This window comes from Hylobates moloch, unplaced genomic scaffold (assembly GCF_009828535.3).
Source record: "Hylobates moloch isolate HMO894 unplaced genomic scaffold, HMol_V3 SCAFFOLD_10, whole genome shotgun sequence".
Classification (NCBI taxonomy): Eukaryota; Metazoa; Chordata; class Mammalia; order Primates; family Hylobatidae; genus Hylobates; species Hylobates moloch.
In genome coordinates this window covers 66,082,886-66,096,120 of record NW_026652285.1, presented here as the reverse complement: position 1 = coordinate 66,096,120, position 13,235 = coordinate 66,082,886, and the positions used below count along the sequence as shown (strand labels likewise).

The following is a 13,235-nucleotide window of genomic DNA, read 5'->3' as shown; positions in this document are numbered from 1 at the left end:
CACCTATTCATTCATTCATCCATTCATCCAGCCATTTAGCCATCCATTCATTTGCTCATGCATTCATTCATGCTTGCCCTGAGAAAGAGAACACAAAAGTGTCCCACTGCACCCCTGTGATGCCAGCCCTGAAGTGTCCTGGCCCCCAGGAAGTAGATAACAACCTCCTCCTGGCAGAAGCTCACACTCAATGGTGCTTCAGGGGTTCATGGTCCCTGAAGCCCAGACCTAAGATCCTCTAGTCAGAGTGGGTCTTCAGGGCTGGGCCCATCTCTTCACTGTCCACAGGGGCTCAGACTATCAGGGCAACCCTGCTCTTGTCCTCACCCCTGAACCCCCTCCCCTCCAATGGCATTCTCCCTGTTGTTTCTGCACAGACACCTCATCTACCTTCAGGTTTCAACCTCAATGCCTTGGCCCCAGAGAGGACCCAGGGCTTCTTTGTCTCCTGGTAACTGCTCATCTGGCTAGGAAACCTAAACTAGACATCCCCTCCTGGAAAACCACCATGCCTCCTCCACCAGGTGTCCCTCTTGGGTGCCACCTCTGCCACAGCACACACACATTGTGTTGCCTTCCTCAATGAGGGCCCCTCTTCAGGCCCACTGCTCTGTGGCTTGCTGGGCAGAGCCTGTCCACTCTGGGGGGTCTGGGCCTGGATGCTACAGGACTGGGTCAGGACCAGGCAGGGAAGTGCATCTTCTGGGCATACAAGCCCACAGCAAGAGCCCAGACCCCCACATCTTCTCAGGGGCCCCTGGGGAACAAGGACAATGGGCCCTAGCTATCTCCATGGGACTGGCCCCCAAGAGACGCTGCAGCACCTCTGGTGATAAGGTGCGGAGTCAGGGTGAGGGGGGCCCACCTTGCCCTTCTTGGGTGGCTCCATCTTGGTCAGTGCCTCCTTGGTGTGGGCTTCAAGCAGGTCCAGGTTGGGGATGGTGGGCGAGGCTGACTCCCGGGACTTCTTCCCTTTCTTCTTGCCTCCATCTTTGAGCTTCAGCGTTTTGGGGGGCCTTGGGGGCTTAGGGGGCTTCGGGGGCTTGGGGATTTTGGACGGCTTGGGCATCTTCACAGTTTTGGGAGTCTTTTTTTTGGACACTTTCTCCAGGAGGGATTGAGGCGGGGTGGCCTCAACGGGAGACGGCGGCTCCTCCTTCTCCCGGTCCCCGTCACACACCTCATCTGACGAGGCAACAGTATTCACTTCCGGTCGGACGGCTTTGGAGGCATTCTGGGATACAGAAAGGAGAGGGTCACATGCTGCTTCTGCCAAACTGTGGCCCAGGAGGGTCCACACACCAGGACTCTGGAGACCCTCACTGCCAGGCTGGCGGGGAGTTATCAGCCCAGAAAGGCTCAGCTACCCCACACCATCATGTGACACACTCACACCCAACCCATGCTGTTGTGTGACACACTCACACCTGCCACATGCCATCAGTCACTTGCTCTCCCCAAGGCTCTTCTGTCCTACCCCAGCACAGCGGCTGGGGGCTCATCCAGGATCACACAAGCTGGGACTGGAGAGGCTGAGTCAGGGGCTCCTCCCACAGAGTGCCCTCCCCATGGGAGCTTCAGAGAGGCTGGTGCCATTTCTCAGTCCCTATACACTCACACCAGGACACAGACCCAGCCAGAGACCTAGGACCCTGAGCCCTCACAAAGGCAAGCTCGCCCAGGAAAGTGCAAGGAGGACCGTCTGGGGCACTGGCCTTCCTGGAACTGGCAGCTCTGTGTCAGGCTGGCCCCTGGACCCAGAGAAAGACAAGTGGGCCCTCCCCAATCCCCAGGGGTCCAGCCCAGCACCTGGACATGGCCCCACCTCACTGAGCCGGATCTCTTTGGCCAGGTCTTTGATTAGCTGTGAAGGTTTGAAGTGCTCCGGGAGCTCGTCCTCATGCTCTGCCAAAGCCTGCAGGACAACCGGACCCAGGGTCAGCACCAGACATGTCCCGTGACCCTGACTTACCCCTGCATTCTTGCAGGCTGTCGCCTGACTGCTGAGCCACTCAGATGAGCATGAGGCGAGGGGCTTCCAAGCCAAACTCTGCCCTGGCAAGAGGTATCTGCTGTGAGCCCCCATCAATAGGTGGACAAACCAAGTACCAGAGAGGACAAGCTTGCCCGAGGCCACCACCAGCGGGCTATGGAGTGGATATGGGTCCCATCCCTTCTTCCTGGTCAGAGGCCACTCCACCCAGCCACACAGCTGAGGTGAGGTGGGAGGGGCGCCCTGGACTGCCCTGGGCCTTGAGGCCTGACGGAGGTGGTAGCTGCAGGATGGCCCTGGGAGTGCACTGGCTGCCTCTCCTGCCTGGCCCGCCCATGACAGAGGCAGGCTACACACGGTATTCCCTGCAGCCTGGCCTTCCTGAAGGCTTCGTGTAAATCTCCACTGGCCTACTCTGGCCTGGGAGAGGGTCCTCCTCCCTCAGGATCAGGCATAGCGCCTCTGCACAGTGAGAGCCCCAGCAGGAAACACTGCCCCAGAGGGTGCTCGAGGCTGGGCCAGACATTCCCCTCCCTTCTGTAGCCAAAACCAAGGGAAGATGCTAAGGAACACAGTAAGTGGCTTCTGTGGGGGCAAACACAGGATGGTCATCGGGAAGAGTCACAGGGAGGGGCTGCCCGGGTCACAGAGCAAGGTGGCTGGGGTGCTGCACCCGCAATCAGGCAGCTTAGCTTCTGAGCTGATGCCAGGGCCAGCCAGGAGGAGCCGACAGGGTGTCCCCAGCACTCCCTGTCCTGGAGCCAGCCACTCCCCCCGTCCTTCCCTGCCCCCACCAGGTTCCAGGCCTTTCTGTGCTCACACAGTATCATCCCACCATAGGCCATCTGTCCCCCACCCACAGACCCACCTTCCTCCCAGGACACACCAGCACCCGCTCACCCTCCTCCCACCAACTTGTGACCAAGCTGTGAGCCCCTGATAGAGGGGGCTCTGCATCTGCATCTGTCCTCCCCCAGCCCTCAGGTGGCCCAATCAGCGGACAGCAGGGGACGGACCCATGGAGTGTCTGGGGCAAAGGCACACCCCAGGCCAAGCCAGGCAGGGGAGCACCACTGTCCTTCCCAGGCTGGATCTCACTGAAGCAGGACAAGTCCTGGACATTGCTGCTGGGTCTCCGGGGAGGTCCTCCCGCCTGTCACTGCTCTCCTGCCCTAGGGCATTTGTGACATGATTCCTACCTGCTTCTTCGTCCACGATCGGAAAGCACCATTGAGAATTTTAGCTCCTTGGACTAGATGAGGGGGCAGCTGCTTCCCAGATTTGTGAGAGCCTGGGAAGGAGACACTGGGTGAGGTGGGTGGATGCCCGCTGCCCACAGGTGCCTTCATGCCCAGCCACACAGCCAGACTGGGGGATGCCAGGTCCAGCCTTCCAGAGGTCTCCCTCCACCCACGGCCACCAGCTCAACTGCCAACAGTTCCTCTTGGAACCTGGGGCGCCCATCCTCCTGGTGGCCTGCCCTGCTTGAGGAAAGATTGGCCCTCCCACCATCCTCCCACTGTCTCACCCTCCAGGCCCCTAAGACAGGCTGCCTGGCTCTCCTCACTCTGCCTAATACCCCAGCCCTGCCTGAGCAAGGGGCCACAGTCATGCCAGGACCCAGGCCACAGGCTGTCCATGGGCCCACACCAGGCATCCCCAAGCATCTCTTCCCACCTCATGGCGCCCCTTAGCACAGTGTAGGGACCAACCACAGTTCAGCTGGGAGGTGCACTCCTGCTGTGGGCCTCCCCTCCCTCTTCCCATTGAAGAGGGCTCCAGGGCTCCAGGGCTCTGACTCACCAGGACCATGGAAGCTCCCTGGGTCCTCTCAGTCCTGGGGGCCAACTGAACTGTTGTCCACTCAGAGGGGGAGGCCCAGGCAGAGAGGATATGGCCACAGTGGCCTAGCTGGCCAGTAGTCAGGCTGGCCCTGTGGGGTGGCTTCCCGGGTGCTGCCCTGATCCCTGCCTCCCTGGCACGAGTCCCCTGAGGGCAGGGTTAGACTCCCATCTTGGGCACTTCCTTCTGCCAGAGTCAAGCTCAGGGCTCCACATTTGGGGAACAATGGGAAAATCTTACCAAAACCTGGCCAGCCATGACTAAGGACCATTTTACCTTCTCAAACTAGGGCCAGAGTACAAAGGGTTCTGCATAAAAGAGCTCTTGGCTGCTATTAGAACCAAAAAGAGCAACTATGAGCAACCACACTGAGAAAGGAAATCACACATAAACGCAAACTCTCCTGCAGGCTCCCTCACCCTGATGGGCAGTCTGGAGGCCTGGACAGGGTGGTGGCTGCCAGGAGCCACCTGCTCTCATCTCTGAGGGTGTGGCCAGGCAGGACCTGGGACAGAAAAGGGAGGCCCAGGGATGCCACAGTGCATCCACAGAGGGCCACCGAGCCACAAGCCTGCCTCACGATCCAGCTGCCAGGCCTAAGGGGACCCAGAGCCCACTCGCACCCACTCCTCAGCTGGTGACAGAGCCAGGGCCCCACCTTCCCAATGGAGGCAAGCGTGAAGGGTGGAGCAGGTGTGATTGATACCTGCACTGAAGCCACGCACCCTCGCCCCTCTCAACCCACAGCCCAGTGTTCGTTCTAAAACAAAGGACAGTCCAATCGGAAGGAGAGGCCCAGCCTGTTCAATCTAGTCCTGCATTATACAGATGGGGAAACTGAGCCCCAGGCGGCTGAGTCCCAAGGGGACTTGCTCAGGCCACAGGAAGGTGGCACTCACACCCAGACAGTCAGCCCTGACCAGGTCTGGCTGCCCCCACAGCCAAGAGCCCCAGGCTTGGACGCCCACCCTGGAGTGACCAGTACCTTTGAACGCCTCCAGCAGGTGCTTCCCCATGTACCAGCACGCAGTTTCGAAGTTGGGAAACTGAGTCAGGCTGCCCAGTTTCAACCTCCTTTCCACTTCATATGCTCTGGAAGCCACCAAAGAGCAGTTCTCAGTGCACCGACCATCAAGCAGGCGACGCTGGGCGTCAATCCAGGCCCCAGACACACCAGCTCAGGCCTCTCCACTGGGCCCTGCATAGCTGAGGAGGACCAGGGGACAACTGCCCTGGTGGCTGCAGGCCTCGGGGCCCATGAGAGTTCTGTCAGTGCCCAAGAAGAGAAGGCAGCAGCCTTTTAAGCAACCCCAACCCCACCAAGGGCAACTACAACCGTCCAGCAGCCAGGTCCCTTGAGGAGCCAGCCTGCAAGACCCCAGGGCCCACCTCCTCCTTCCCTCCACATCACAAAGAGGCCCACCGAGGCTGACGGTCATGTCCAGGCCACCCACAGGTGGGCTGTGCCAGGACTCAACCCAAGGCGTCCAGAACCGACCCAGCTAGAGGGAGGACGCTGCTCTGCGGAGCCCGAGGGCAGACAGCGCGGCAGGCACTACCTCATCTGCATCTCCACACTCAGGCTGTGGAGGAAATGTCCCGCGAAGGCCAGGCAGTCCACAGGGGTGAGCGTGGCGTAGATCCAGCCTGGGAGAGAGACGGGAGTGGCTGGTGCCCCACCTTGCTCCCATGAACGGGCTTCTCATGGCTCCAGATTAGGGAACGGCGGAGACCAGCATAGGCCTTTCCCGGCCCAGCCCAGGCTCCAGTTCCTGCCCGCCTATACCTTGGTGCCCTGTCCACCTCTGCAGCTTCACCAGCAGCCTGGGGCCTCCCTGGGAAAAGCTCTCTGGCTCTGGCCCAACCCCAGCCTCCATGGAAGGGGGTCGGGGGAGAGGCTGTGTCTGAGACGGCACAGACTAGTCAGTCCAGCCCTGCACAGACAGGGAAACCGAGGCCCAGAGCTGAGGGGACTTGCTCAGGCCACTTGAGGGGGCAGTACTCAGACAGAGAGAGGAAGCCCCAGCCTGTGTCCAGCTACCTGGCCTCCCAACCACACTCAGGAGCAGGAGACAAGGCTGGGGCAGATGCATCGCGGCTGGGACTGGTCCCCAGGTTATCCTCGGAGACAGAGCCTGGGCCAGACCCTAGGAAATCCACAACTCTTTCCTATGTAGCTGTGACTGTGAAGAAGCTAACGGAGGGAGGAGGGACCCAGAGATTACAGAAGATTCTGAGGCTTATAAATCATTAAAATATGAGGGCCTCAGTTTGATACTTATTTAAAATGGAAAAAAAAAAACCAACCCTATAAAACGATTTAAAAATCTGAACGCCAATTGGCTATTTGATGATATCAGGGAAATGCTGTTAATTGTTCATTTTTCGAGGTGTGAGAACAGTATTGCAGCTATGTTACTTTAGAAGGAAAGGAAGCCCTTCAGAAACAGTGAAATATTTAATGAAACAAAGGAATGTCTGGGATTTGTTCTAACATTTGTTACCTAGAGGCACACAGTGGCTCATGACGGGCTTTCTCCTTCAGCACAGACTCAAAATGTCCCCTACTATTGCCTTAATTAGCAGCTAGCGCCCTCCTCCCTCACTGGCTCTGATGTCGTGGCTGCTGTCTCCACACAAGGCTCTCTGAGCTGGGTCTCCAGCCGTAGGCTCGGTCACAGTGAGCCCAGCCAGGATGTGAAGGCAGCTGACTGGCTGCGCAGCTCCAAGGTGGCCTCGGTGGTGAGGAGTGCCCATGCTGACCAGACAGCACAAGCCCCATTGCTGGCCCCTCTGCAGGGACTGGGCTGGGGTGGCGGTAAGCTCCGGACAAGGTAGCTGCCAAGTTTCAACTTCCTTTCCACTTCATATGCTCCAGACAAGGGAGCAGGCATGCCAGGGATGCCGAAGAGACCCTATGGTGGGGACACGGTCCAAGGGACAGGGAAGAAAGCTTGATAAGGGCCGGCAAGCCCTAGGACATGGTCCCCAAAGCTGCCCACACTCACCTGAGGGGATGAAGAGGGTCTGGCCCTGCTTGACGATGCACTTGTAGCATTTGTCGACCTGGTCGGCAAAGAACATCTCGCTGTGGTTAGAGGCAGACCGCCAGCGCTCATACAGGGAGATGTTGGCCGAGGCCGGCCTGATGAGATAGAAGGTCTTCTCCCCCTGCCAAGAGAGCCTGTTGGCAGAGCCGCCCATGCCGGGATGCGGGGGTTGGGGGTGCAAGTGATAGGTCCTAACGTGAAAAGTACCCTGCCCAGGTCCACGACTCCTGCCTGCAACACTGAGGGCACAGGTGCTTTGCAATTCAGAAATGTGCGTGTTAGGAAGGTTCTGGGTATCTGGGCCCTCTGCACAGTTAAGAGCTAAAGCCCATAATCCCACATTACATTGTTTTGAGGCACTACAAATGGTGTGGGTGCCCAGGCTGCAAATAAAGCTGCAACTGACTATCAAAAGCATTCCAGGTAGCTCCACTCTTGAGAGCCACTTGGATCTCAGGCTGCGTCAAATGATGCCACTGTGTCCCAGGCAGTCTTATGGCAGGCCCCAGGAGGGGTTCTGCACCAGGAGCAGCGAGACCCTTGTCTTACTGCAATGGGGCCAAGGCAGGTTCCGTGGATGCCCCAGTGACTTGCTCAAGGCCTCCCAGAGGTGGGATCAGCACGTGCACCCGCCCACCCCCAGCTCCAATTCCAGCTGGTCTAGAGAAGCTCAGTTAGCAGGTGGGGGAGCCCACAGCTTAGCGTTTCCTTTGTTTCTGTTGCTATTTATGTCTCATATTTTTTCTGGCTTCCCTCTCTCAGCCTCAATGATGAGGCTCCTAGCCTTCCCTGCCCACTCAGATGCTCCCATCCTGCCCACTGGCTCCTGTGCAGGGCTCTGGCTATGGCTGGCCCCTCTTCCAGCATGTCTTTGCAACACCCCCCTTTCTCCTCTAAGTGCATGGTCACCCAGTGGCCTCACCCAATTGTTAACAAGCCTGAATCCCATCAGAACAAGGAGACACTCATGCGGTTCTCTGGTCCCACATGCACCCCTGCCCCACCACCCAGAGACGTCTCCAGAGGCCTCCTGTCCCAGGGATGGACGGTCCAGAGGCCCTCTGGGGAGTGGCATCCTGGCCACAGTCAGGGCTTGGGGGGACTGCAGACAATCTTGCAGATGGGTCATGGCCACGGCAAGGCAGAGGTGCCCCGAAGGGCGTGGCTCACCTTGAGCACGTGGTACCAGGCGGAGGCACCCCCAGAGTCGATGTGGAAGTCGGTGTAACTGTCCTTCACGCAGATCAGGCAGTACTTGGTCACTTTGGGCTTGGCCAGCAATGCATCATCTGGCCAGTAGTTTTCTACCCAAGACAGTTTCTTCACAATGTCAGGTGGCTCCACGAAGCTGGACATTCTGGGGGTGGGAGAGGAAGGTGGTGAGGGAACCTGGGATTCCCTTTTTTATGTCCCTTGGAGTGGGAAACATGTTCTGTGAGGCACGTCCTACACTCTCTCACCACCTGTGGGCCACAGGTCACAGCTCCCGTTTCACAGAGGAGCAAACAGGATCACAGAGGACGGAACGAGCCCAGGCGCTGGCTGTGGCCCTGGCAAGAGACTGGGTCTGATGCTGCCCTCCACCCCCAGAAGATAATGAAAAGGCCCCAAAACCATCTACCCCTGAGAGGGAACCTCCTTTCCTGGGAACTGGAAAGCGAGTCTTTCCAGACTGGCCACGTGCATGTGCTGTGGTGCACTGGGCTGGAGTGTAGATATCATTTCTCACACTCAGCCCAGGCACCTCTGGCATCACCTGATAACAGCCACTGCTCTCCAGAGCTGACAACAGGGCGCCCATGACCCCTGGCCACGTCAGGTCACTGTCAAATCCAGCCAACTCATATCCAGGGAAGATAGGGAGATGCAGAGGCAGCCTTCAATTCAATGACATGTCACTGTCCTGGACAAAACGTGTTACACTTCATCAAAAATGTCAAACTAGGCTGGGCACGGTGGCTCACGTCTGTAATCTCAGCACTTTGGGAGACCGAGGTGGGTGGACCACGAAGTCAGGTGTTTGAGACCAGCCTGGCCAACATGGTGAAACACTGTCTCTACTAAAAATATAAAAACTAGCTGGGCATGGTGGCATGCCTGTAATCCCAGCTACTTGGGAGGCTGAGGCAGGAGAATCACTTGAACCCAGGAGGCGGAGGTTACAGTGAGCCGAGATCACCCCATTGCCCTCCAGCCTGGGCAACAGAGCGAGACTTCGTCTCAAAAAAAAAAAAAAAAAAGTCAAGCTTAACAGCACCCATGCAGTGACATTTCAGCTGCCACTAAGAACTAGATCTGGGAGTTCTTGCTGCCTCCAGGAAGACAGGGTCTGTCATGTCTCTGTCATCCCATCTGCAAGTGCTGTTGTCTCTACTCGAAGGCCACACCAACCTGGACAAGTTGCCCCTGGACAAGACTGTCACAAATCACAAGCAGAGTCCTGCCGCCCCAATCCCACCAGCCTCAGTCACAGACCTCACCTTTAAATCTCCAGCACGTTCCAAACTAGCACCCTTCTCTATCCCCCAGGAGTCCTCATCATCCCCATTCATACCCACTGCCAACCTCTGAAACCTCAGCAGTCTGGGCACATTGCTGCCCACAGGAGAGGGTTCCCTGCCACAAGGGCCCTCATGACCCATCTCCAGCCATGTCCTTCAAACACCACACACCACAGGGGGCCAGGCTGTCCCTGCCTTCCACCACACCCTCAAACGTCCTTCTTTCCCTTGCTTGGCCTGTTTAGGTGCGGCCACACCTTTCTCTGAGTTGGCGGGAGGTGGTCCTCAAAGCCCCCATGAAGACGCAAGGCCACCATGAGCAAGAGTCCAGATGTGACGTGTATCTGGAATTACCAGCAGTGGGAACATCACCCTAGACCTGCCACAGAGCAGGCATCTCTCCGGTCTGGGGGTACATTGGTCACTGTGGGCCCCCCGAGGCAGCAGGCCCCAAGAGCTACCCCAGACAGCCCATGGTGTCAGGCCTGACCTTACCTGCTTGGCCAACATCCTTGGGGACAGACTTAATGATGAAGCAGAGCCCACTCCATGGCGCCAACCCAAGCCCATGTGAAGGCTCTGGTAGGTAAGTGCCCAAAAAAAGTTGCAAACAATCCCCTAATGGTCCATGGACTGGGCCAGTGGAAACAGGAGGCAAAGGGATGGCCCTGAAAGGCCCAACAGAAAACCACAGGCCAAAGTACCATCTCTCCCTAGCTCCATAACCTAGACATCTCTCTGTGAGAACCCCTCAACCCAGGCAGGGCAGTAAATTAAGTTGACGGAGACCTGACTCAGTTATGTTGTTTGGTACCAAAGCAATACATACCACTTTCTCTGGTACCATAACCCACTCCATTTCCCTTTTTATCTTTGCTGTTAGGAAGCTCAACCAAACTGAATGCCCATTACCCTTTTTTTTTTTTAATTTTTAAAATAAAGACAAGATCCTACTTTGTTGCCCAGGCTGGTTGGAAACTCCTGCCCTCAAGTGATCCTCCTGCCTCAGCCTCCCAAAATCTTGGGATTACAGGCATGAGCCACCATGCACAGCCATATTACCTTTTTGTGGCTCTTGGCATAGTTTTGTATTCTCTTTCTTGGTTTTAGATAATTCTTTTGTTTCTCCCTACCTGCCCCTTTGCAAGTGTTATGTGCTTTCAGGAAGTAGGCATGATGGAAATGATGAAGACTGAAGCCATCCTTAGCCACCCGTGCCTTACAGTGAGTGAGTGTTCTGGATCTTTCCCAGGGGCCAGCTGGAGGGCAGAGGTGATGTGATGGAGAGGGGGTGAGGGGTAGATCCAGGGCAGGCACCGACCACACCCAAGCTGGCAGCCTGGGGGGAGAACAAGGTCAGAGCCACAAAGTGCGGGGCCAGCAGCTCTGCCACCAGGAAGCCAGGCTGGTGTAGGTCAGCCCTGACAGAGGATGCCCCACCCAGTGACCACAGGGCTGACGACAACTAGCGCCAGGAACTCAGGCGGACCAGGCCAACCAAGGTGTATCTGTGTGGGGCCTGCCTTGCCTGGAAAGCAGGGAGGCAGGTCACAGCAGCCGCCCCTGCAGGATCTCATGTGTGTGAGTGTAGGTGTCTATGCGGGTGTGTGCAGGTGTTGGTAACTGTGCCAGGGATGCGGGTGTTAGGAGTATGAGTGTGCCAGTGAGTCGGTATCTCAGTGAGTCAGGGATGAGCGTGTCATGAGTCTATTGTGTTTGAGTGTGTCAGTGTCTGTGTATCAGGAGTGTGCCCACAAGTGTGTCCATGAATGCCCATGGGTGAGTGTATCGCATGTCCATGTCAGGTGAGTGTGTCGGTGTGTTGTGAACGTGTCACAAGTGTGTTGGCGAGTGTGTCCATGTGTGAATGTACCGTGTTGATGAGTGCTAAGTGTGTGTCCATGTGTCTGCTAGTGTGTCGTGTCTATGAATGTGTCATGAATACGTCCATGGGCGAGTGTCGATGTGTTATGAATGTGTCATGAGTGTGTTGGCGAGTGTTTCCGTGAGTGTGAGTGTACCATGTGTTGGTGAGTGCTGAGTGTGTGTCATGTGTGTCCATGTGTCCGCTAGTGTGTCATGTCTATGAATGTGTCATGAGTACGTCCATGAGTGTTGGTGTGTTGTGTCACGAGTGTGTTGACAAGTGTGTCCATGAGTGTGACTGCACCACACGTTGGTGTCTGTGAGTAGGTATGAGTCTGTCATGACTGCGGGTGTGTGACATATCTATGGATGAGCATGTCATGGGTATGTCCATGAGCGAATGTGAGGGTCAGAGTGTCATGAATGTCTCATGCATTGGAGTGTCCATGAGTCAGTGTGAGTGTCATGTGTCCACGAGTGGGTGTCATGAGTGTTGGTGTGTCCATGAGTAAGTGTGAATGTTGTGTGTCCAGAAGTGGGTGTGTCATAGATGTGTCTGAGTGTGTCATGAGTGTGTGCATTCTGGAAAAAACTACACACCGTTACCAATGTTTCTCTCTGAGGAGTGGGATGGGCAGGGCCAAGACCAGAGGAGGCTTTGCCTTTTTGCTCCTTATTTTTGTTTGAATTGTTCTCAATATGTCACCTTCATACTTTAAAACAGAAACAGTCAGCTGTGGGCCAGCCTTAAAAAAAAAAAAAAAAAAAGGAAAAAAGGAAAAAATTTAAGAGAGAGAGAGAAACAGGAAAAATCAGTTGTGCCATGTGCAGTATTCCAGACACTGATACCTTCGACCTGTGCTTCTCAGGCGACGACCAAGGTCGGCACAATGCCCCTGCCCCAACCCCAGCCCCAGCCCCCACATTCCCAGGGTGGCAGCACTCACCGGGTGTCGGAGAACTCGAGGTTGGTGACATTGAGGACCCGCTTGCGGTTGGTGCTGTAGTAATAGTCCACAAACTCCTTCAGCTTCATCTTGCAGTCTTTCTGCTTGGTGACATCTGTCACATCCACACTCCGCTCCGGCCCTAGGGAGGTGGCGGGAGGAGCTTGAGCACCCTGGGAAGGTGGCACAGCCTCCCTGAGGCCAGGATGTGTGAAGTGGACACACACCCTTGGCTGCCCTCACACATAGCAGGAGCTGCCAGGGGCTAGATGCGGAAGCTCTAGGTGTCAACGTCGAGCTTCACCCGCCTGCTTTTCCCCTGGCTCAACTCTGACCACTCTTCCTCTGACCTGGTGATGCTGTGAGGCGGCCAGGTCACAGGCCTCAGCGACGGTGGCCAGATTAGCAAATAAAAACACAGGATGCCTGGCCTGTCTGAATTTCAGATGAACAGCAAATACATTTTAGTGTATGTTCCAAGTAATTCATGAGACATACCTACATTTTAAAAATTAAGCTATCAAAACCCCTGCATTTCTAGGGCACCAATTCACTACTCTGAGAATTGGCAAACTGATAAAGGGAAAAGCCTTTTCTGTAGCTGACAAAGAAAAGTTCAGGATAACCAGATGAGCTGAGGAAGAAAATTTCTTTATAAAAGACTCATGACTGATAGAGGGAGGAGGAGGATAGAATTGCCAGTTGCCGTTTGCAGTAGTTCTCCATGGCTGCTCTGACCACAAACTGCAAGGCCATGGGATTAGTGTGGACAGATGAGGTGGGTGCCAGGGCCACTGGCCTCGTTTGCATCACCGCAAGAGTGTGGCCAGGCATGAAAGGCCTCCCCACAAATGAAAGCACTCCCACCCAGAGGGAGTCCTACCAAAAACCTGAAGGCAAGTCAAGCAAGCCTCTAACCACAAGTTTATAGGAAACACCCGGGACAGAGGGACCTGCTCAGTAACACCACTGGGGACGCTGGCAACCAAATCCTGGATGTGGGACATTCTGCAGGACCAACATGGCCTTCTCTCCA

General features: G+C 56.1%; 1 protein-coding gene across 1 annotated transcript in view; it reads right to left on the bottom strand.

The window, feature by feature from the left end:
* PHF2 (PHD finger protein 2) overlaps positions 1–12,361 on the bottom strand; it is a 34,442-nt gene extending 22,081 nt beyond the window's left edge. Inside the window, exons 1-8 of the mRNA XM_032164746.2 lie at positions 12,200–12,361; positions 8,056–8,242; positions 6,844–7,006; positions 5,395–5,482; positions 4,821–4,927; positions 3,193–3,284; positions 1,826–1,915; positions 866–1,234 (exon numbers count right to left, since the gene is read on the bottom strand). Coding sequence (XP_032020637.2) covers positions 866–1,234; positions 1,826–1,915; positions 3,193–3,284; positions 4,821–4,927; positions 5,395–5,482; positions 6,844–7,006; positions 8,056–8,242; positions 12,200–12,288 — 1,185 coding nt within the window. The 5' untranslated portion in view covers positions 12,289–12,361. The remainder of the gene's footprint in view (positions 1–865; positions 1,235–1,825; positions 1,916–3,192; positions 3,285–4,820; positions 4,928–5,394; positions 5,483–6,843; positions 7,007–8,055; positions 8,243–12,199) is intronic.
* Between the last annotated feature and the right edge of the window lie 874 nt (positions 12,362–13,235).